Source organism: Larus michahellis, chromosome Z (assembly GCF_964199755.1).
Source record: "Larus michahellis chromosome Z, bLarMic1.1, whole genome shotgun sequence".
Lineage (NCBI taxonomy): Eukaryota > Metazoa > Chordata > Aves > Charadriiformes > Laridae > Larus > Larus michahellis.
In genome coordinates, this window is record NC_133930.1 from 26,354,794 (window position 1) to 26,379,210 (window position 24,417).

Sequence of the window (24,417 nt, forward strand, 5' to 3'; positions counted from 1 at the left end):
GCACAGAGTCTAGTTGGAGGTCAGTGACAAGTGGTGTTCCCCAGGGGTCAGTACTGGGTCCAGTCCTCTTCAATATATTCGTCAATGACCTGGATGAAGGGATAGAGTGCACCCTCAGCAAGTTTGCTGGTGACACAAAGCTGGGAGGGGTGGGTGACACAGCAGAAGGCTGTGCCACCATACAGAGAGACCTGGACAGGTTGGATATTTGGGCAGAGAGGAACCTTATGAAATTCAACAAGGGCAAGTGTAGGGTGCCGCACCTGGGGAGGAGTAACCCCATGCACCAGTACAGACCTGCTGGAGAGCAGCTCGGTAGAAAGAGACCTGGGAGTCCTGGTGGACAACAGGATGACCATGAGCTAGCAATGTGCCCTTGTGGCCAAGAAGGCCAATGGCATCCTGGGGTGCATCAAGAAGAGTGGCCAGCAGGTCGAGGGAGGTCATCCTCCCCCTCTACTCTGCCTTGGTGAGGCCGCACCTGGAGTACTGTGTCCAGTTCTGGGCTCCCCGCTTCAAGAAGGACAGGGAACTGCTGGGAAGGGTGCAGCAAAGGGCTACCAAGATGATTAGGGGACTGGAACACCTCTCTTATGAAGAAAAGCTTGAGGGATTTGGGTCTCTTCAGTCTGGAAAAGAGATGACTGAGGGGGGACCTTATCAACACTTACAAATACTTCAAGGGTGGGTGTCAGGAGGATGGGGCCAGGCTCTTTTCAGTGGTGCTCAGCAACAGGACAAGAGGTAATGGGCACAAACTTGAGCATAGGAAGTTCCACCTAAACATGAGGAGGAACTTCTTCACTTTGAGGGTGGCAGAGCACTGGAACAGGCTGCCCAGAGAGGTGGTGGAGTCTCCTGTCTCTGGAGACATTCAAAACCCACCTGGACACGTTCCTGTGCAACCTGCTCTAAGGTGACCCTGCTCTGGCAGGGGGGTTGGACTAGATGATCTCCAGAGGTCCCTTCCAACCCTATGGTTCTATGATTCTGTGATTTAGGAATTTCTTAGCCCTTGATGCTGTGAGCCTTAAGGAGGTCTTTTTAGTTTTAAATCAGGTACCATCCTGTGCTTCTGTCTGCCTAATAGAGTATGTTTTTGCTTTAAGTGGCATTTTCCCTCCGCACCTTTCGGAGTAGTAAATCACTTTCTTACGGTGGACTTCTATACAAGTTTTTGGCAAGAGTAGGGGGAAGGGCAGGTAGAAAGGAGTGGTGTGGTTCTGGAGTAGTTTTGCTCACAAGTATTCATGAGACTGACTGGTTTTCAGAACTGCTGCTGCCAAAAGCTTTTCACTAATAGCTAACCTGAACCTTTCTGCCACAGGCATTTCTGCAAGGCTTTCTGTCCCTCTCTATTATCTTTCTTTCTGAAAAATTGTTGAAAGAGGCCCTATTATTAGGGCTACTACTGCTACCTAAGAAAGAGGACATAATGTGTAATTCAGCAAGAAGCACAGCAAAGAAGGTGAGAGGCATATGTTGGATCTTTGCTGGGATGTTGCATAGCCAAGGAGTAACTAAAATGATGGTGGCTGTGATTTCCCATAATGTTCTACATACGGAAAATTCCATTTTTAAACTCTGGGCAGACTGGAGCAGTTGAGGCTGGAAATGTTGAGTAGTGATGAAATGTGATGGTCAAAGATGTGGGCTTGGCCAGAGTATTTCTACTGGAACTGCATAGCTGTCCCCAGAGCAGGTAGGCTCAGTACTTGTCCTGAATGCCTCCCCTGGGCAGATCCCTTCAGGAAGCTGAAGAGTGAGGACACTGCAAGCATGCCATAGTGGGATCATGTGACCTGCTTCCATTGGCTGTCATGTTGAACTGCAATTGGTGGCTAATTTTAGGCAGCCTTGTGGAGGTGTCTGAAGTCAGGCATGACTACATGACTTGCTCTTGCAGAATTCCTCCACTGCTGCTGTACTTTTCTCCTGTGTTGCAGTTCTTGCTGGTTTGGCTTCCTCTGTGTGACCAGGCACATGCTGATGTCTGTCACAGTTTTTTACTCTTTGATCCTTCCAGGGCTGGTGATTGTAGCCTGTGATGTTGTGTGGGAAGGGGACAAGTACCCAAGTGAACAGAATGGTGGCTTCTATTCCTAAGAAACCAGGAAATAAGTTTGCACAAGTCTCTCACTTTTCTACTGCTGACTTGGAACAAGTTTCTTCAGCATTCTGTACTTTAGCTTCCCGATCTGTAAGGCTTTATTGCTTTTTCTAAACTGAGATCTTTCAGTGGGAAGTGCTGTTTAAGAGTTGTTTTCATGTAGGGATTTTATGACATCTCAAACATATAGAAAGTATACGTTTTATTTTTCATAACTGTGTTCCAGCAGAACCATTTCAGACAGTATTTGTTTAGTCCAGCTGTACACTGAACATGTAAGCAAGCTGACAACCTCATGTGAGCATCATGGTAACAGTAACTGTTTCATTGCAGATGTTCCTGTACTTTGGTGAACTGGGACTGGCTACGTGCTCTGCTGACCACCTCATTATTTTGTGGAAGGATGGTGAACGTGAATCTAGACTCCGCAGTTTAACACTATTTCAAAAATTGGCACAAAACGGTGATTTGCAGCTGAAATTTTAAATTGCTCGAATACAGGCTACATATGTATAACTTGGATGTGTGAAATGTGTATATAAAGGAAAGTCTGAGCTACTGGGAATGTGACTACCGGTAAGGTTTACACTTAATGTCATGCATTATATTGGAATCTTATTAGTTGCTGCTGCTCTTCTCAAAGGAGTATTTTGCATGTTGAAACTTAATTTTGGCTTACTCTGTTAGCAGAAGTTATGTTCTCTTGAAAGACTGATGCTAATGATGACTCATTAAATACTTTCTAATATTATTCCTGATGTTTAAAAACATGTTGGGTGAATGTCAAAATCACGATTTGTGAAAATCCTTAGATGGGTCATAACTAAAGCAGATGGGGGCGTTCCACAGTGTTATGTGCAAAAAGGAGGCACAAAAAAATATCTCAGGCTTCCAGCTTTATGTAACTTAATTCTTGAAGTTAATCTTTAGTCACTGATGACTCAGATTTATGTATCTACAAAAACGCACAAAAGAAACAGTTCTCAAATAGAATTTTTGCATTTGAAGTTACTATCCTGCACCAAGAGTAAGAGCAAGAAAGAAAAGTAGGCAATACCAACTTGTCAGGTTTAAATTTTTGGCAAAGCAAGGTGTAGTACTACAAGCTTGCTTGTAGTATTACAAGCTTACAGTAGCTGCAGTTTAACTGTGGGTTAATGTATACTGGAGTTTATACAGCACCATTACCATGTCTAGTGTGAAGTATGAGTGGTTTAGCTTAGTCTTTCCGTAGTGCATTCATCAAATTAATTTGTGTCTAATAGGAAGCACTGGCCTTACCATGGATTTTCAGGATGTAAGAAACTTTCTTAAGCAGTAGCACTTGATGTGTTCAGTACTAGCAAAACACTTCTGCCAGATGAATTCTCAGCTGAAGTTTGACTGCAAAGAAATCTGCACCGAGTTTGTAAGGATAAAAAGTATTTTAGAGTTTAAAAAAACCCAAGTCTTTAAGTACACAATGCCTTTTTCATCAAGTCTGAGATAACAGCAGTAATCTGCAAGCTAAAGAAGAGTAGGAAAAACCCCAAACTAAAACAAAAACCACAAACCAAAGCAACAAAAACCCAAAAGCAAAAAAAAGAAGAAAAGGTGAAGTTAAACCCAGGACTGATAGAAAGAAGGTAAGAAGGAGGATGAGATAGTGAGAGGTAAGTTACTATTTGAACAGAGAAGAGCTAGGGAGTAGGGAGTTTGGGATCTTAGTGGTTGTGAAGCCATGTAGAAGAGAATGCCACTGTCCTCATGCCTACTCAGAAGATCCAGCACTTAAACAGTTTAGTAGTGAGTCTCATGCAGCTTTTCAGTGCCATTTCTTACCTTTGAATTGATGAGAACTGTTTTCAGTACAGGAGACTATGGGGCTGTAATTACAGACTTACGATCCAGCGGCTGCAGTAAGTGCAGTTAAACCAAAGGGATAAGCAGATCCTGACAAAGGCAGAAGCAAAAGGAGGAAGCTCCAGCTTCCTAGAAGAAACCAAGGAACCTTTTAGACTTGTTTCCCCCAGCCCCCCTGGGCACATACCATCCCCCAGCCCCCTAGAAGCCAAGCTTTGCCTCTTGACTCTTGCCTCAATCTTTCCTGGAAAGCAGAGCAGAAGGACAGTAAAATTTCGAGCTGTACATTTTTCCCCACATTAGTTAACTTGTATAACTAATCTTATTTGAGTGTAGAGCTCAAAATGGCATATTTCAAAAACACAAGAATGGTGAAGAAGTTGTAAAATTACCCTCTCCTTTCCATTCAGGAAGGTTAAGCGAGTGTTACATCTTGAGCTGCATGTTCTTTGCTCAGAGTGGCTATTCTATAGACCAGCACAGGATTACAGCTGATGATAACATGCCTTTGGTTATATGGTATTAAACTTGTGGGAGGAAGGTATGAGCCTTTCTGCCTGTCAGTCTGCATTGTTTCAGCTTGTTTTCATCAGCAAGTGTTGCGTTTTTGGCTACCCCAGTATAAGCTGGAGAGCTCAGTTTCTCTTTGCCTCTTTTTTCCTTGTTTCAGTTGAGATGTAACTGTTTACTTGTATATAAAGTGTGTGTTTACACATTGTTACTAAAAATTTACAGTGGAAGCTTACAAATCTTGTTTTTTTTGGAGGCACTACTGCTGTCATCGGTTATAACCAAAGAGAAGGCACATCACCTTTTTATTATCTTTTCTTCCTATACCATGAGAGTAACTATTTCATTTTTATGTGACTGCTTTTAAGTGAATACCTGGTAGAGAAACAGACCTATTTAACTGAGCGGTTCTAGTCACAGAACTCACTGTGCATTTTACAGGGATGTAATTCAGCCTTAAATAGTCCTACATGCATGTATAAATATTTATATCTATCAAAAGTGCCGTTGTTCTCAGATACACTCCATTGGTAATAGATCTCCCGTGGGTCTCTTCCTTTAAAGATGGTTGAGTTGCAAGTATTAAATTGAGTTCTTTGTTTTACAAATGAACTTTGAGCGAGTGAACACAGTAAGGCTATACTAACCCACTCCTGTTAAATAAGAGCTTGTCACTTGCTGTTGGGAAGTGCAGAGAGCAAAAATAGGGTAAGCAGATTAGAAATTTTACTTCCACTTTTGTCCTTTGAAATTTTTTTCCACTTCACAGTAACATAGAATTCCATATGTTCACGTCATGAAAGTAAATATCTTTATCAGACCTACCCTTCATACTTGTGTAACTCTGAGGTGGTTGTTTTACCTATCTGTGCACTGACAATAGCATGTAACAAGGAGCTGTTGGTCAAGCGGACAGGTTAGAGACTAGGTGATCTGACGCAGCTGGCAGATGATGATTAATCTATGCTGACTTCTTTTGCTCTTAAAGAGGACATATCTCCACACAAATTACTTTTTTTGCTTAGTCTCTGACTACAGGAAGAAACACAGGATCTTGCAACAAATATACTGATTCCACATTAACGTCTTAACTCGTGAACCAGAACTGAGGCTGAACTTTATTTCTTAGGTTCCTTCCACCATTCACATTTTCTTCCTTGTGACAGAAGTGTGACAGAAATAATGAAGTGAAATGTTTTACATGGATGTGGTCTTACAATGTTGCTGTATTTATCAAATTAAGTAAGATGACAAAGCTTTGAATCTTGTGAAATTCTTTTCTCTACTGCAAGCTGCAGTGAGCATTTAGTCATCAGAATAGTTAAGGTACAACCACCGAGAGCACTAGTTCCAAATAAAGGAATGGTAAAAGCAAACAGTTTACAGTATAAAAACCAGAGGTTTAACTTATCTGAATAAAAATCCATTGAAGAATGCTGCAATAGATAATAAGAAAGAATGAATAAACATACTTCACCAGAAACGCCATTCTTCAAATATACACAATGCAGCATTTTAATACACAGCAACCTGCCTTAGCTATGACAAAAGTAAGGTTCTATTACAATTCTAACAAAAATATAGCTTATATACATTTCTCTGCACATACATTTTATGAATGTTTCCTTTTGTTTCAGAACTTGGTACAAAACATACAAAAAAGGTTGGCACATTATGTAAGCTACCTGCAGTAAACAACAATCATTGTCACTTTTATTCCACAGCAATCTAAACTCTGGTTTTGGTTTTGTTTTTTTTTTTCCTTTACTGGGTTCAATTCTTGATACAGCGGAGGGGAGATAAAGAGTATGTCTCAAGACCTTTCCTTTTAATGAGCAGTGGACTGCTGCTTCAACTGCAGCCACAGCTTTGATGCTCTTGCCTGCAGCCTGGAGTGCACAGTGTTAAAAATCAGCAGTTCTGCTAGTATTTGTTAACTGAATAGTCTGAGAATAGGCTAAAATTTGAAATCATGTTCATGTTCTGCACGTGATTAAAATGAGATGTACAAAAATATGCATTTGTGCTTTGGAAGCTTTAGCATAAATTTCATATCTTAAAACTAATGAAAAACTGTTTGATTTCTAACTTATTTACATCTTTTGAAATACTTTTTACATCACAAAACAAACCATCATTTTATTAGGAGGGAAAAAGCAGTACAAATTATAATGCTGTTATAAATTATAACTTGGAAACTTTTTTTAAAAAGCAACAGGTTCATCCTAGAAGTAGCACAATATATGGACTTACTGTAAAATTTAGATAAGTTTAATAAAACTGATGACCAGGTGTACAAAACACCACTTTATAAAAAAGGATGTTGGTCAAGTGCCACAATGGTTTTTATGTAAAATTTGATGAAACATTGCATGGTAGGATCTCTTGGATGGCAGAGAAACATGTGGATGGCACCAGTTATACAGAATATGCTTATTTTCCTTCATTATGGGACCAATTTTAAGGGAATTTGACTCGGACTAAGGTTTTACATGGATAAGAAGAGAGAACAGGTGCTGCTCTGAAAGATAGTATGAGGGCTGGTTTAGGTGGTGCAAGGTTTCTTTTACACCACGTCAGTTTTATGAAGGTTTACTTGTTCTACTGTGCATGTTCTCTTTAGAACTGTGATTCAGAGAGCTAAAGAACATCAACAGAATTGGAGCAAATTTATGCTAGATAAGTGGGTAGTTTATGCGTATTTGTCAACCTATTCTTACTCTACTGGTGACTAGATTACCCCTCTGGCTGAGCAACAGTTGTGGGAAGTGTTAGTGAATACAGTTCTATCAATTAAAAGATTTGACAAATGCATATTCAGTATTAGAAATTAGTTTCAGCAGTACATTTTCTGCCACAAAACATTATTTCCAAAGAGCACTTTTTCGTCGGTGGATTACGTAGCCTTGTTGAAAACATTTTTCTGTAGAATTCAGAGAAGCTTAAAAGTGATGAATAAAGTATCTCCTTCTTGCCACGCAGTCTTAATTTCACTGGAAAGGAAACACCATCCCTCTTGTAGCCAAGTCAGTAAGTGATTCACAGTGAAACTGGTAGATCAAGAGGTCTGTTTTTCTTGCCTTAGTGTCAGTTGTTGTTTTCTGATGGGAGCCTGAGACTCTTGCACTTTAACTCATCCAGTGTTTTCCAGTGTTTGTAGTTATTAGCCAAGTGTTGCATCAAAACAGGTAGATGTGCAAATGCTGAAATAAACAGAAGAAAGAGTGGTACTATGTATACAGAATGGGCAGAAGACCAGTGCAACTTCATCTGAAGTTGTCATTCTCCTACTCTCTTTTGTTAGCTAAAGCTAAAAGGGGAAAGATTTTTTCAGTCTGTTTCTCTTTCAAAGAAATTCCTTCCTTAATGTATGATCACTTTATTAAATAGTGCTAACACGCAACCACTGTGGTCTCAGTTTCTGCTGCTCAGAAGAAATACATTGCTAAAGGAAAAAAGGACCTAGACAAAAAAAAGCAGTTTTAAGCCATTATTCCTTCCTTCTTTATATAGATTGTCTGGTAAACGCTCAAGTTTCAAAAAGCTGGTGTTGTGTGCAGTGAAACAGGCTTCAGCAGCATCATTGGTTAGATCCTGTGCTGTACTGCTCATGTATGGGTACAGCCCCTGAAAGAAATGGACTCAAGGCCAGTTTGAGATTATTCATTTTAGTCTGCAGAAATCTCTGCATCAGAGCAAGGAAGAAAAAAGCAGATGTACTTACCATCCCATGCGTCGAACATATCTGTTATAAAATAATCAATGAAGGAAATTTGAGACTTGGGGATGCTGCAGGTGTTTCTATCAAATACTGGCATTACAACAGGCAGACCCTGTCTCTTCTCTTCATCAGTCTAAGAAAACAAAACTCCAGTTAGCCCCTAGAGCTTTGCTGCCTTTCCCGCTGAAGTCGCAAAGGCCAGGGGATTGGATGAATTGCAGTAGGAGACTCGAGACAAACCTTAGAACCCCTAAGGTGAACTGCCTTACTTTCATGTGCTTTATTTCATCTGGAACAGGGACTGAAATCAACATCTCTTCCCTTTCACAAGTACTCTATTACTGTAGTGCTGTGATTGCTCTTAGCTCCAGCGAAACAGAACGCTCTAATCTGGTGATTAGGGCACACCAGCTAAAAATGGAAAATGGGGTTGCAGAGTCCTTTAGCAGAGGAGAGGTTTGATCTCTCCTTTTTCCACATCTCTAATGGCTGTTTCAAACCATTTGTCTTTTAATTAAGAGGGATGTTGCTCTCACTACTTCTCTGCTTGTATTGGGTTATAAGATGAACAGAAGTAAGAGTATGCCCTTCAGCTCTGTGCCCACAACTGGAAGACGTCTAGTTTTATTGCCAATCACCTCAATAGTCTTACAATTTAATTACAAAAAAACCATTTAAAGTAGTATAGGCAGCACATAATGCTGGAATTGGCAGCAGAGCAGTCCCCAAAATCACCAGATGAGGTGAATGAAGAGCAGAACAGTTCTCACACCTCACATTGCTGCAGGTAGGCAGTTTAAAGTTGCCTCATAATACCTTGGCTGCTGGAGAGATACAGCTTAAGTGATCCTTGATCTTACCTAGGAAGTGGTCAAAAATTAAAATGAAATTCAGACGTGTCCCAGGCACTAACTACTATTTTCTTTCAGTAAAAACTAACCATCACATGTATAATCTGAATTTGGATGGTAGGCATGCCTGCTTTTCTGTTTGCAGTCATAGCTGATGATTTCCATACCATTAGTGGCAAATAAAAGCTAAGAATCTATCACTTGTCCAAATAAAGAACTAGAAAAGTGTTTCACTTTCAGGAAGCTGGTGCATTAGTGTTAAGCGAGTATTAAGAAAGGAAGTTGAGCTTCCAGTTCTGTCTGGAGAGATCCCACGTGATAAGCATTTACATTGCCCACATGCCTGCAGTACTGGCCTGCCACATCGCCTGCCTACCGTGACAACAGCTCAGGTGCCATCTTAGAAGAGAAAGGGCTAGCCCGATGATTCAGCTGGGGGCTTTGTCAGGCACGGATCTTCATGCTCTCCTCAGAGAAGGTATTGGGACTAGATGCTAGAATGGTGACAGTCTTGAATTTCAGCTAATTAAACTGACTAAGGCTAGTCAAATCTTTTTATTTTGGCCAGACGAAGAAAGCTGAAAGTGTAAAGCTTTCCACCATTCTGTACTGCAAGCTTCATGGTAAGCAAACTGTCTAACGTTGGCTGGGGTGAATTCTCGGCATGAAACTGAGGGGGCAGTTCTGACTGGAGATGAAAAGCCTATGTGTGGACTCCATAGGGATGCCAGGCAGACCCCGTGCAGATCAGCAGAACCGCGGGCGTGCACTTTCTTACAGAACATAATAGTCAAATTATAAAAATATACATACCTGTGCAAAATACTCCTCTGAAATCCTCCCTGCCCATTCGATACATAGCTCTAGGGGGCGACATGGATTTGCTACATCTGCACATTTAATCATCATGCGCTTGATCAGTGTCTGGTTATCTGGAAAATTCTTTATATTGGCTGTACATTCACAGTCGCTGCCTTCGCTCTGTGAAAGAGAGTTGGTTACAGGGGCCGGTGGCCAGCATCGCTGCCAGCAGGAGCGACGGCATCATTATCAGCTCTATTGCAATGAGGCAGCAAGCAGGGCACCCAGCGTGATGCCTTCTGATTTCACACAGGGCACCAGGAATTTGGAGGAGAAAGCGACGTCTGAGGACTGCAGCCTTGCTAAGTAACTAATGATAGTCTCATTACATATGACAGTTGTGCAGATTCTCAGAATTACTAGGGAAGTTTGTGAAATGAAGGAGTCATAGACTCTTTATCAGCTGGGGTGAGTTACCCTTCTCTGCATCCCAGCCTTGCCCTCTTGGAACAGGACCAGGGTAGGGGATGCATCCACCAACTGCAAGCTGACAAACCATCCTCCCTGCCGAGTGCTTAAATCTGGGAGGGGGCAGCTTTATTTAGGTGAGTTTCTGGAGTTTGGTTTTCATTCCTAGACAAGAAAACTGAGGCAAACACAGCGGGCTGAAGCGACTTGCACAGCTGACTGTTTCTTTCGCAGGCAGAGAAGCAGGTCTGTGCTATGTGGTTCCAGTATGTTTGCAAATAAAACTGCTGCCTTTGTGCTGGATTTTGATCCCTCAGCCTGGAACAATTTTTGGTCTTAAGTTACCGCCTAGGATGAAGTCTCAGCTAATTTATGAGTTTAACAGTAGGAAAATGCAGGAGTGGCAGACTGGCTGCAGAAAGTCTCTGTTGCTAGGCGGTAAAGTACCAAAGCGCTTATTGACCGCTCTGGAGAGCAGGTGGAGGGGACAGAGTAGTTGTTACAAGTCTGCTGTGGCATCATCTTCTGGGTCTTGAACAGTTTAGAAGGGCACAGGTATATTATGTTCCTTATTGAGTAATAAAAAGCCTCCACCTCAGCTCACCATGGCATTAACACTATTCTCAAAATAATATATTTGTGTAATTATGGCCTCCCTTCACTGCTAAATTCAACTCTTGAATCAAAAATTGAACATAAATACTTTTTACCACCACGACTAAATTAATGTCTTTGTGGTTTATGGGTAGATAGTTTGCAGTTACTCTTGCCAATTCAGGCATTAATCTTCTAACTTTATGTTTAGCAGTTAATTTTTTTTCAGCATGGGTAGCCCAGCAAAGAGCTGCCAAATTAACCCTGCTCCTTAACTGCTGTTCAAGATCAAAAATAGGAAGAGCCAGTGTTAACAATAAGGAACCTAATACTGAGGAAAAATACAGGTGGTTCTGTGCTCCACTTTTATTGCTCTCCAACTCTTGTACATTTTAAAATACTCTCTGCTATAAACCAGTAAGATAAAGGAGAGTGAGTCAAAGACAATGTCTTCTATAGGTTAGAAAAGCTGATTGTACTAGAATGTATGGAGAGCATTTAAAAGCGCTTTATGAAGTGCTGGAACAAATGCATTCATGGGATAAAAGGGAGCGTCCCAGAAGTGCGTTCAGAGCTTGGAAAGACCATGGTTTCAGTGACAGCTGTGAATCTAAATCCTACAGGCCAATGCGGGCATGCCAGAAAACGAAAGAGATTTTAAAAGGGTAGAGATGGAGGAAACATTTCAGAAAAATGCTTAAGCTGTCACAGGGAGAAATGAAGAACAATGAGAAGCCACATTTCCCAGTGACACCTCAGAGGGCTTTTTTAGAAATTGGTGGAACAAGCTGCTGCCTGGTCCACATCTAAGTACAGAGAAACCTGAAAGCGGGTAGTTCCATGCCACCCACTGATGTGGACCTTCTGTCCAGTTATGGAGAACTGACAGAAACTGCTTTTATTTATTTTTAATATCACTCACCTGATTTTTTTTTTTCAATGTTTCTAGGAAAGCATTATTTTCACTGAGCTGTGATAAGATGGTCTTTGCTTAGGTAACACTGCCCTGGAGAACCCTGTCAGTAATTGAGCGCTCAACCTTGAAAGGCGACAGGAGAAGGTAAAGGGCTGGGAAACTCGGAGGCATCTTAGAAATATACCCTGGCTGGTGATGGAGCATTAGGATGTATAACTGATAGGAGTAAAGGCCGGACATCTCTTGGTACAATCAGGAATGGGGATGGGGTGGAGAGGTCTCAGGGAGCAATGGAGTTATTCCTTGTGGCTTGAAGGCTCCAGGTTACTTAGACACAAAACTGCCAGGGCAGGTTCCTCAGCGACAATCCCAGGTTTAGGCAAATCCCACTGTTTGGAAGCAGGACCGTAGGCACAAGTGCCAACCTGGCTCCATGCACAGAATTTTGCACGTACAAAAGCACCCATTCGCATGCTTTGTGAACACCAGGTGGCTTTGATACCAAGGCTTAAAAAATATTTAAATGAGCTAAGGGGAGAGCCAGACATAGAAAACAAGAAAATAAAAGTATCTTTTCACACTTTGAGGTGTGAGGCCACAAATCCAGTTGTGTGTTTTGGGCATTACCACAGTGCAAATTAATACAACATGAATGAAAATGATACTTAAAGTAGTAGAAGAACTACTGAATTACTTCCTACGAGTAGTAGGAAGAACTTCACTGAAATGTATGAAGGCATAAAGTCCTGCAAGCGCTTACGTGTGAGCTGGTCTCCTCAGACCCCATTGGCTTGTTGATGCTGTTCACAAATTTGTTCACATGCTCAAAGTGCTTCGTCATCTCTGTTGCCAAAACCATATCAATAATGGCCTGGCGCAATGTCCGGTAGTGATTTCTAGGAAAGAAAAATATTTCCTGCTCACAAGCCTGCCAGGCAGAGCTCTGTCCTTGCCTCGCCCTTGCCCAGACAGTGCTGCAGAACACTGCTTGGGGGCTAATCCACATGAGCCAGCACCTTCAGAGTTATGAACGGTCTAGGGTTGGAGGAATGGACTAGATCATGCCTCTCTGGGCTCCTCCAGCTCTGTATTGCTTTTCTTCTGTTATTTTTACCTAATGAAAACTACTCCCCTGAAGTCAATAAAAATTTACAATTCAGTTTCATAATCATAGAATCATAGAATCTTCATGGTTGGAAAGGACCTTTGAGATCATCGAGCCCAACCAAACAACCTACAGTCTCTGCCACTAGAGCATGCCCTGAAGTGCCACATCTAGATGTCTCTTAAACACCTCTAGGGGTGGTGACTCAACCGCCTCCCTGGGCAGGCTGTTCCAGTGCCTGACCACTCTTTCAGTAAAGTAATTCTTCCTAATATCTAATCTAAACCTGCCCTGCCGCAGCTTCAGATCATTTCCTCTGGTCCTGTCATTATTCACCTGGGAGAAGAGGCCTGCAACATATAATAATGCTGCAACACTAAGACACCTTCTCCAGGAACGGCACCAACACATTTCCATCTCACTGTATGTTAGCTTGGAACGCAAATCTCAGGTTTTTCAAGAACCAAAAGTGTTATGGTGGGATAGACAGATTCATTATCTGTTTGGGGTCAGGCCCTTTCCCTTTCAGGTCCCTTTCTCTCCCACCCTGTCCCTAGGCTGATGCAATGGGAACTGCTAGGCTACATGCATGCCCAGCAGCAGGGTTCCTCCAGCTTTCCCAGAGCTTCAGCTCCCTCCACTGCCACCCCTTTCCATGCCATGTGAATGCAGCAGTACCAGCCAGCATGGGGCCACGTGCAGACACAGGATGCGGTGTCTGGCTACAATGAAAAGGCAGTGAGTGGGTCAAGATGCAGCCTTGAGGCTGCCAACTAGACTGTGCTGACATAATCCGTCCGTAAAAGATTATCAGACATCTCTATATGCTTCCAAAAAAACACTAATTGGAGGTTGCGGGGGAGTGTGTGTGTGTTAAAAAAATCACGTCTACCTAGGATTCTGGAAGATGTTAAATATTAATGCCTCTATTCAAATTATATTTTCTGGTTTAGAAGATACGCTCTCAATCTGCCCCAAAATAAAATCCCCACACAAGCAATCACACAGTCACGCTCCCCTTCTCCAGCAGACCCACCTATCAATATTCTTGAAAATGTTGCATTTGCTGTCTTTAGTTGTAAGCTGAAATGCCAGTGCTGTGTGATGACTCTCTAATACAGCTGTATCGTTGTAAAGGACAGCCAGTTCACTGCCTGCATTGCACAGGAAAGAGTTGGTCCGTCCAGGGTGGTCTACGTCATGAATCGTGGCAGCTATTAACGCAGCCACCTCATCTAAATGGTCAAGGCTTCCCTACAAGGAAGAGAGAAAAATTATGAAGTGGTACAAAAATTACAGTAAATAATTCCAATTTCCAGGTACCCACAAATACGCAAGTGTAATCTTGAGTGCATGAGGGATTCCACCTCCTTGCAGCTGTTTTCCACTCACTGTGCCCACAGGTTACCTACTCCAAAACTCCCTCTCCTACCCTCACTCAAATCCTCTTTCCTTAATGAAGCTTTTTACTGTCCTGTCACCTAAGCAATATCTTTGCATTAAATCTTCTAATGGTGGATGGATCCTCTAGTGGTGTCCTTCCACTTTGTGTGCTTGCCTGACTGCTCCTACACAGTTTGTGTGTTATAGGCTTGGCTAGGCTAGGAAATTTCAGTTGGAAGGGACCTACAACGACCGTCTAGTCCAACTACCTGACCGCTTCAGGGCTGACCAAGAGTTAAAACATGTTAAGGGTGTTGTCCAAAAGCCTCTTAAACACTGACAGGCTTGGGGCAGCGACCACCTCTCTAGAAATCCTGTTCCAGTGTTTGACCACCCTCTTCAAAAAGAAATGCTTCTTCATGTCCAGTCTAAACCGCCCCTGGCACAGCTTTGAACCATTCTCACGTGTCCCATTTCTGGATACCTGGGAGAAGAGCTCAGCACCTCCCTCTCCAAAGCTTGCACAAAGCTTTATCAAGAGCTGTTACTAACAGCGAGTTACCAAGAGACAGAAAAGAGCCAGGTTTGTCCCCCCATTGTTGCTACTTAAAAATGTAAATTCCTTACTTGTATAAACAGACTTAGAGAAACTGTGTGGGCCTGCAGGCATCACAGGAAAAGACCTCGGGGCAGAGCAACTTTATGAAGCCAGGACCATTATTTAAGTAAACATCTGACTTTTGAATGACACACATAAAATGGTAAACACAGAGAAATCCTAGCCCAAAGGACTCCTAGGTCCTGGTTATACCTTAACTCTCTCCTTCCTGAGAAAGAAAGCGGTAGCATGCAGGACATCTGCCGCGTGCGTGGAGTTGTGGTATGAGTTGGAGGAGTGGTAGTTGGCTTCAATCACCTGCAGCCATGCTCGCAGCGTTGCTTCCGAGCAGTTTAAAAACTCGGAGACACCAAACCGGGCAAAAACTTTTAAGCCCAAATACACTAATGGCCTGAAAAACAACAGAAGAAAAAAAGCACAGCTGTAAAATAGGAACTTCTGATGTTCTAAAGTGTGGTGGGTTTGACAAAGAAATCAACAAGGCCATAAAAATAAAAGGGGGGAGGGGAGGGAATGGTAAACATTTTTAAATTGCATATCTGTAAACTCTCGAAAGCTTGGCCAAAGTTACAGATTATTACATCTGTCATCCTTTCAGACATTATTATAATGTTTCGCAGAAATGGTGCAGTTCCACCAGAGTTTCACCAATTCTTGCGGCTTCAGAAAAAAATTCTTAAAGACTCAGGTCTTTCATGTTTTTAGTATCTGTCAATCAATCAAAAATACATTTTTTTTCCCGAGGAGAAAAAGCAGACTTTGAACATGACAGAGGTACGTCCCAAAGGCTAAAAAGCCCTAAGACAAAAAACATCAAATGTTTACTGTTTCAAAGAATTCTATGACTTCAGGGCATCCAGGTTTCTATTTCCTGACTATTTGAAGTTGGCAATATGCAAAGTATATTGATGCTTCTCAGCTCTTCGCATCAGGTTACTATTTCATGTGAACTCTTCAAGCTTCAGGAGGACTGGATCACTTCCTAGAGCTGAGGCGGGGGTCTGCCATCAGTAACCCCCCTGCCCCTTGAATTCCAAATGCTAACAGGCAGCGGGTAGCTCTGCGTGTGTGTTGGGGTGTGGGAGGGTGGTATGGGCTGGACCAAACAGAAGTTGTGTGTCCTGAATCCTACCAGCAGTGATCTCCCAGCTGGAGAGGGAATTTGATGTCTGGTGAATGCAATGCTGGGCAGGACAGCAGCGAGCCTGTGTGCGAAACAGTAAGTAGGGCAAAATTTCTGATCTTGTTGGTTCTTAAATCCAAATCCACCGTGGTCTGTCATTTACTCTGTGTTGCCTGTGACAGGGTCCTATCTATCTATCTATCAGTCACATTTTTTGACTCCTGCAAGATGATCTACAAGGCTACTGAGCTGAGAAAGGCATAACCAAAAGCCAACATCTGCAAATTAAAACCACGCAAATGCAAATTCCAAAAATGGCCATTTTCTTCAAACAGAGTACAAGAGGAACGGTAGTCTCTCCAATTCTTTGCATCCTGGAACGAAAATCACTTTTCTCTATGGATAACATGTTTGGTTTTGTGGTCTGCATGACCTCGAAACTACTGGCATCTTCTTCCGTTGTAAGCTTTAAAATCTCAGGCTCTTGATCCTATCACTGGTTTATCCTCCATCCCAGTTTTTTATCCCTATAATGAAAAGCCACAGTTGCCTCACAGCTTCCTAAATCATAGGGTTATTTAGGTGAGAGAGGGGAGAGGCCTGCTTTTTCCAGCATGACCATTTGCATTGGCAGGAAAAAAGGGCATCTGTGGGACACGAAGCATGTAACAACACTGGACTGTGCCTATCAGCGTCACCTGGACAGAGTGGGTGGGAGTCAAGCAAGGTAGAAGTTGAACGGGAAGCAATCCTGGAGGGCTGCAGACACTGTCAGGGAAGACAACAGTCTGCACAGGGCTCTCCGTGCATCTTGACCATGGTGTGAGCCTGGCCTGTTAATTGGGACAAGTGGTATCAACACACACACAGAGTAAAAGAAAGACATCTCTCTCAGATTTGCTGTGTCTTGCTTCAGTTTTTCCAGAGCAAAGAGCTTTCTGCTACAGCTCCTCAACAACCTTTTTGTGGGTGCACAGGGAAAGGAGTCCAGTACCTTTTATTTGTAACAGCCTCCAACTCAAAAATGTTGAAGTCCCAGCTTTCCTCATTATCCAGGAGCTGTGCAATACAGGGAGGAACATCATTGATGGTGTTTGGCACTGAAAGGTGACTATGGCTCAGGTTCATATCTGTTGAAATGTAATTTGGGAATTACAACATTTCTGGATTATTTCCCTCTCTGAACATGCAGAATTCCTTTTAGAAAACAACTCTCTTTCAAGAAAAACAACTCTTTTCCTTATGTCAAAGACTATAATGTATATGTTTTATATTATTACAGAGAATTTGGACATAAACCAAAAAGACTGGTGAACATTTCTTTAAGTGACAATTTAGGTTTTTTCCTGGTCTGAATTTCTACATTTTGAAATGTATTGTTTTAATTATTTGAACCTGCTTCAACTCCAAAATGGAGGCAGTCTAGCACTTGTTCTGCAGTCACTCAGACAACCATTTCCAAGGACATACATCCCACTGCAAATTAGCTCGGAGCTCTGTATCACTAACATCTACAAAAGAAGTCACACATGCAAAAGGAATTTTAAAGTGGTGGCTTACTCTTAGAAAACACATATTCGTTTCCCGACAGTCTTCTCAAACCGTCCTGAAAAGCAAGTTTGTCTTAAGTTTTAGGCAGAATATCCATGCATCATTAATTGCAAAACCACTACAGGCACTTTAGGTAATATTCCTGGGTTCTAAAAGCACTGCTCCTATTGTAGCACCACAAGAGCCATCCTTTTTTTAAGGTCTTTCAAAACGGGCATGAAAGGATCTAAGGAACACTAGTATGAGATCTCCAGAAAGGATATTATTAACTATATAGTGTATTTCCCTCCTTGACCCTTTCATTGGCACCTGCTGTATTTCATCATTCAAATTATCCACTATCATCTGTTTTTGATTTTCTTTATATTATTTTAACAGGGATTAGCTCAGTGTATGTTAAAAAATCAGGTAAACCAAGGCGAAATCTAGGTGGTCTGTCTCTGGCTGCTGTTACAAGACCAAAGTCAGAACCTGATTAACCTCATTCTTACAGAGGACCAGCTGTAGAGCAATCCCTCTAGTCCTATCTAAGCTTCTAGGCTTTCTAGAAAGTATCTCCTTGAGACAAATCAGATTGGATGATATAGTTTCTAGTGGCAATCACGTTCACTTATGTATGAGGATGAATGCACCCAATGGCCTGAGGCGTGGCCATATCTTACTACATCTTGGTGCCTCCTGTTAGTAGAGAGACCAAAATACTTAAGTGAAGTAGTGATGAATTACGAGTCCCCATCCCAGTGCTTATGAAATTTTAGCACAGAAGAGCACTGAACTGTGATCTAGGACACTGTTAGCAGTAATTTAATCTTTGCTAATTTTACTCACAGTCATCAGACCTCCAACAAGATCACTTGTGTGAGGATCTTCATCTTTGGTACCTAGCTGAGGGGAGTAAAGTTCTGTTGTCCGCAGGATTTCCAGAACTCTGTCCAAGGCCTCTGCTACTGTGATGGGGCTGTTTTCCTGGGCAGCATTAATTATGTTAATAACCTGAAAACAGATTAAGGAGGCAGGTGAGGAAGAGTGAATGGCACTTTTGTCTTTTCTTAGTACAAAATCTTTATTCCTGGCTTGATTATGGTACTTCCCATTTAGCAAATGCTATGTAATTCCCCCACAGTCATTTAGGTACAACTCTGAAAATGTAAATTTGTGCTCTGATTCCCTGGTATCCACCTGCTATTTGTAACTGGCAAACTCCTGGGAAATGAAAGCAGAAGGGTGTGAAATATCTGAAATAACTGCAGATGGGGAGACCGAAAACTAGTCATGTCCCAGACCTTCAGCATAACCAGGGCTGCTCAGAAGTAATCATTCCATCCTCAGAGGAAAAAAGGAAACAAATGAACTCCTGGATGTAATTCAGATATCCTGATATTGGATGTAAAAACCTTAATTGTCTCATTGTGAAAATGAAGGGCAGAGAGCAGCAACAGCTGGGCTGTGGTTGAGGGAGAAGAGGTGGCTCTTCTTTGCCTCCCACCTTAAGTCTCAGCCACAACCTGGGAACACAGCAACGACACAGCAGCACCACACACTGGACTGAGGGAGAAAGCCCCAGTGCTATCTTCTCCAGCAGCCAGAAACTGCCGCCGAGGCACTACAGGCCTCCCTACGGGGTGCGCTGAGGGAGAAGGAAAAGGAAAGGAGCCAGTTGCTCTGATGGGCATGGTGGTGCTGGGAAGTAAAGAGCTTGATGCCAGGAAGAGAAGATGGGGACAGAGGAAAAAAGTGGTTTGAGGGTGAGAGGTGGAAGGCACCCTGGTTTGCTGGACAGGTGATTGTGCAGCTGGTTTGTGACAGCAGGGTTTGTATAACGTGGATAGTGAAGAAAAGACTGCAGGAAACTGGAGGGATACAATGTGGTACAGGTGCTCTCTCCTCTGCATGCTATCTTATAAATATCAATGGTAAAAGCAAAGGTGGGACTGGAAGCACATTTCCCTCCTACACGTGCACGGCCCCACAGAGCAGCGTCCCTTCCTGCCATAAGCAGTGTATCTAGCAAGGACACCCGTTTCCCCTTTTTAATATTCCTCCTTGTGACTAGAATTTGGAATGAGAGGATGAGATGCAGAAAGAAGGTAAGAAAAAAAATTATTTAAATTATTCTGTTAAATATGAGTTGCAGGAAACCCCTGGCTGTCCTGCCACAACCTACATACTTCCTTATGAGAGCAGCTCCAAAGTCTGAGTTTGTGGAAAAGGCAGTGCTCAGGACTCACCTTTGTGATAGGAGCTTCTATTGTCATTGAGTGGATCCTTGCCATGGAAGAATACCGTCGGGTCTGTAAACTTGGAGCTGCCATTAAAGAGAGCACCGTTAATGTACTGCAGAGAGTAAGCCAGATGACAGCAATTAAAGAGTGCAGAAGGCTGTCACTGGGGAAGAGCACGACAAAATCCAGCCTCATCTCCTATTTCTCCTCTGCTCTCCTGCAAGTTCTTGCTTTACTGTTTAATTTCTTGCACTGTTGTCTACCTCCTTTGCAGCCACCCCTCACTGCTGTCAGTTTTTCTGTCCATCAGTCACTTTGGCTAAACCGAAATGAAGCCATACTTAAGCTATATTAAACTTCATGCCCAGTACCTACCGCTCTCCCTTTGTTTGCAGTGGATCTCTGCCAGACGTGGCTTCTCCTGTGAGTGTACGTGTGTACGTCTCTCATCCCAGTGATACAGCTGCTCTAATGAAACCCATTCCTGCTCCCCGTAAGCTGTGCTTCTCTCACTACGTACTGGGGCAGAAAGAAATCTCTGCCCCCACCCTGCTCAGCCCCAGTGAGCAGTCACAAGTGGGACCAGGAGCAGAAGTACTGCTTTCAAGGAACCAGCAGCAACAGGTCCCTTTGTGTCCCACACGGATGAAAACAAAATGCTGGTTCGGGAGCACAAGCGGCAGCTTTCCAAGAGCAGTGGAACTAATGCTTCACCACGCACCCTCTCAGCAGGCTGCCCCCCCCGCGGCATGGACGCTCCCCCTCCCTGTGAAGGCACTGCGTGCCGCAGGCGTTGTGGAGTGATGCTGGTGCTCGTGCTGGGGCACTGCTTTGCAAATCAGAATAAAGAAATTTTACAGCAGTTATAAAAACTGGAGCAATCTCTGAGCAGCTGTGAATCTGTCTGGTTCCTCTTTCATTCTCTGTTTTTATTGCCCACAGCAAGTCTCTATTTATAACGTCCATTTTGGCAGTTTACTTTCTTACCATCGCTACCTTGAGATGTTATTGACTTAACATCAGTTGAGTCTTTCCTTCTGTTCTTGCATTTGAAGGAATGGGGTTCTGTAAATACAAACCAAAAGCTTTAAAAATGCATCAAGTAAGATCTCCGCAGAGCCCTCTCCATCTAAAATTCTGAACATTTAATTAAATGATCTTAATGGTACCACATAAATGGGGGGAATATTGTAACCTCTGCACGTTGGACACAAGGGAATCGATGTCTATCAATTTACAGCAACTTGTCTAAAGCCACCTGGAAAGCTGTTTCACGAAGAAGTCAAGATGCCTTATAGAACAGGGGAATCACTTCATCTAATTTTAGCTGCCTAAAAGCAGCAGTTTTTCAGGCTGTCTTTGTCTAAGGTAGTTGTCAAAGATCCTGCTTTAGGAGAGATATCTCGGGCAGGTGGGTTGAACCCCTCCTGCAAGTCCCTTTTGCTCTCCACCGACCACTGAACAAGCCTGAGTTTAACTGTCTAGAAATTTAGGCAAGTGAGAAAAATCCTGTCTCAGTCTACAGTCTTCCAGCCCAAGCACAATTCAGACTCAGACAGCTTTTGCTTTTAATTTCAGTAATTGCTTGTACCCTGGGTTTAAGAAAAATCCAACATACTGAGAATGATTATAAACAATCAATTCAATTGCAATGAAAATTAGCCATGCACCAAGCTGTCATTCTTGAAACTGCCATTTGCTAAGGCAAGACATCCAGACAAATGCAATAGCTGGATGAAAAGCCTGGGGATAGCCTCACAAAAAAAATTTGGTAAAATTTCATTTTCCTCCAAAACATTACAGTCTGTACTCTCCCTTATGTTTAAAAACAGCAATATCATGCATTCATGCACCTCTTTGCAAGAGTCTCTGTGGTACCTATTCCCAGAGTATCTGAAATGCCACTCAAAGATCATAGGGCCCAGCAACCTTTCAAAAGGAGAAAACCACCATGTGAAGAATCAGAAATATCATAAAATTGATATTCTCAATATAAGGACCAATTTGCATAACCGTGCTACAAGACAGAATGTATGCAGCCTGCCTTTAGCAAAAGAAAATGTTAGTATACAATTCTCCAGAATTAAAAATATATCCATCGTAAAAGTGACTGAAATACAGCTTCTGTCTTAATTATTTTCTTTACCACAGATTTACAAGACAGCTTGGGCCTCTTCATGTTTTTGTAATCCAGACTGGAGAAACGGAAAGCATTTTCCTCTGTTAACAGCTAAGAGTGGGGAATAACTAATCCATATTAAATTATTTTATTTATTTATTTCTCAGGACTTCTCTTTCAAACCCCTTTCCTGCATTAACATTTGGAGGAGTTTAACACAAGGCACCTGAGTGGGAGCAAACATTTACACATAAACATAGCTGTGAGTGGCAGTATCAGATAAGGCAACTCTCCTTGTATTAAATACCAACTAGCAAGTTGGAAACTTTACTAGTGCCACCTAGAGAGTCACAAGTGCCATGCTACAATTTCAGCTGAAAATATTTAAGTGCCTAAAAAAAAATAATTTCCTTCACCTGGTGAGCAGGATGTTTCCCCATCCAGATGTGTTACACCATCGTAAACGGCGTGATCCACATGGATTGTTTTTCTGCCCTCATCACATACCAGTACATGCCAACGGCTCTGGGAATTTATCCTTGGGGCACAACTATGGACTGCAGGGAAGGATAACCTACACCACTTGACTCTAAGGCTGCCTGCATTCGCACTGCACTGCAGTCATCGGCATGCTTCATGGGATGTGGCTTCCCAGTCCTGCTGAAATCTGTGACAATAATGAGCAAACCTAAATGCCCCACATTACCTGCAAAATACATTAGTAAGCTAGTAACTATGCGTTAATTAGTAACAAGTGTTCTTCAGCTTAATTTACAGGTGTTCTCACCTTCCCCTGTTTCCAAGAAAGAAACAGCAAGAAACAAAAACTGCATTTATTACAGGGACACGGGAGCAAACAGTTTAACACATGATTGGTCGGTTCTGAAGGATGCAAAACTGCATATATAACCTCTTCTCCCCCCTACCCATTATTGTCATCACAAGACTCTCTGATGCTCGTACATATTCTTGTGCTACTTGAAACAGCAGGGGATGTCACGCAGTCACTTCCCGTGCTCTTGATAAGTTGTATCCTCCTCCCATGTGAAAATCAGGAGCTGCCTGACATTGCACAGCAACATTGTCCAGTGTTTGATAGCGGGAAGGGCCTTGGCTGCCAGAAGGTAAGACGGCGCGAGAATCTTTTCACTCAGAATAAGACAGCAGTGCTGCGCCTGGCGCAGATCACTGGAATCACAAGCTCAGAATTGGCCTCTACGGCCTCCTCCTTCAGGGAAGATGGTTATTCCAAGCATCACACAGCATCGGAAGAAGAGATTACCCCCTTATGTTCCACACCTTTATTCAAAAGCTGCCTGCAGAAGTCACTCAGACCTTCAACGCACTGTCTGCAAGCAAGCAAACCTGCCTGAGACATGGGGCAAGGGTTGTGCAGACATGCTGCAACAACTCGGCACTGACTGGACACGACCAGCTCTAGCCTGGATACCTTGGACCACTGTCTCCGCCCCGTGATGGGGCCAAACCGATGGCCTACCAACAGGTCCTAAAACTGGAAATACTAGGGTAGGTCTGCTGGCACGAATCAGCACAGTCCCACATTAATTTCAAACAGAATGGGGTGCCAAGGTGCACCACCTTCAGGATCAGACACAGTGTTTCAATGCAACAAAGAGCAATGCATCTTAACTCCGAATGCGCGGCAAGAGCCCTGCACAGGAGGTTGAATCGTTAATGATGTTTACAAACCCAATTCATGGTGCGACGTCAGAGCAGCTGGCAGCCGTCGTCATTGGCCATCTGCTCTGACCACTGACTCGACAGAGGCAAGAGACAGCATTTCATACCAGCAAAGCACCCGGCCACGACCTCAAGCACAGCCGTATATAAAGGTAAATGACAGTATTCTGACCTGACTGAGAATTGTCTTCTGTGTACTTCTCATCACGGTGACTTTTGTAGAGCTGAAGATGCACCAAGAGTGAAATATATATGTAAGGAAAAAGGATACAAAAAGATTTTAAAATGTCTACATTCCAACATTTACTGTTCAGTTATTAAAAAAAAAAGTGTTTGTCAAAGACACTTCTTCAGGTGTAATTAAATGTAGAGAAATAATATGAAAGTAAACAGATATGCAATGCAGGAAGTCACAGATATGGTAGTGCTTTTATATACTAAGTTCCTGTTTAATGTCTGTGTCTGCAAGAGAACAGATACTCATTTTTAGATAGTGTTTTAAGTGCAAATTGCATATGAACCTGAAAGACTCCAGGAATAAAACACAAAAAGAAAAAAAAAACCCGAAAATGTTCACTTTTTTTCCCTCTGTACAGTAATTTAAAAATCGTTTTCTTAGTATTATCTAAGCTAATTTTTCATGCATCCTTTCATGAGTCATTGATAAACTGGACTTCAAAAAACCCAGTTACAAAAACAGGTCTCCAGCAGTGGAAGGGTAGAGGTAGGTGTCATCCATCAGAACTTCCTTTATTTCAAAGTAATTTTTAATCATTATCAT

General features: G+C 42.5%; 2 protein-coding genes across 6 annotated transcripts in view; one reads left to right on the plus strand and one right to left on the minus strand.

The window, feature by feature from the left end:
• The window catches only part of WDR41 (WD repeat domain 41), a 43,780-nt gene extending 22,977 nt beyond the window's left edge, over positions 1 to 20,803 (plus strand). The window contains exons 13-15 of one of the 4 annotated variants that reach the window (XR_012584852.1): positions 1,328 to 1,468; positions 2,444 to 2,686; positions 19,729 to 20,803. Coding sequence is in view for 2 of the 4 variants with exons in the window: in XM_074569260.1 (XP_074425361.1) it covers positions 1,328 to 1,468; positions 2,444 to 2,596 (294 nt within the window). In the remaining 2 variants the exon portion in view is untranslated. Of the gene's footprint in view, positions 1 to 1,327; positions 1,469 to 2,443; positions 2,862 to 19,728 lie in introns of those variants that run through there. The other 3 variants (XR_012584853.1, XM_074569260.1, XM_074569261.1) reach the window with 3 other exon arrangements.
• The window catches only part of PDE8B (phosphodiesterase 8B), an 80,783-nt gene continuing 59,876 nt past the window's right edge, over positions 3,511 to 24,417 (minus strand). For both annotated transcript variants that reach the window (XM_074569259.1, XM_074569258.1), the window contains exons 11-22: positions 23,809 to 23,860; positions 20,804 to 20,881; positions 19,823 to 19,899; positions 18,423 to 18,587; positions 17,604 to 17,649; positions 17,038 to 17,173; positions 15,113 to 15,311; positions 13,955 to 14,172; positions 12,574 to 12,709; positions 9,848 to 10,015; positions 8,187 to 8,316; positions 3,511 to 7,665 (exon numbers count right to left, since the gene is read on the minus strand). In XM_074569259.1, the coding sequence (XP_074425360.1) occupies positions 7,550 to 7,665; positions 8,187 to 8,316; positions 9,848 to 10,015; positions 12,574 to 12,709; positions 13,955 to 14,172; positions 15,113 to 15,311; positions 17,038 to 17,173; positions 17,604 to 17,649; positions 18,423 to 18,587; positions 19,823 to 19,899; positions 20,804 to 20,881; positions 23,809 to 23,860 (1,521 nt within the window). In that variant the 3' untranslated portion in view covers positions 3,511 to 7,549. The remainder of the gene's footprint in view (positions 7,666 to 8,186; positions 8,317 to 9,847; positions 10,016 to 12,573; positions 12,710 to 13,954; positions 14,173 to 15,112; positions 15,312 to 17,037; positions 17,174 to 17,603; positions 17,650 to 18,422; positions 18,588 to 19,822; positions 19,900 to 20,803; positions 20,882 to 23,808; positions 23,861 to 24,417) is intronic.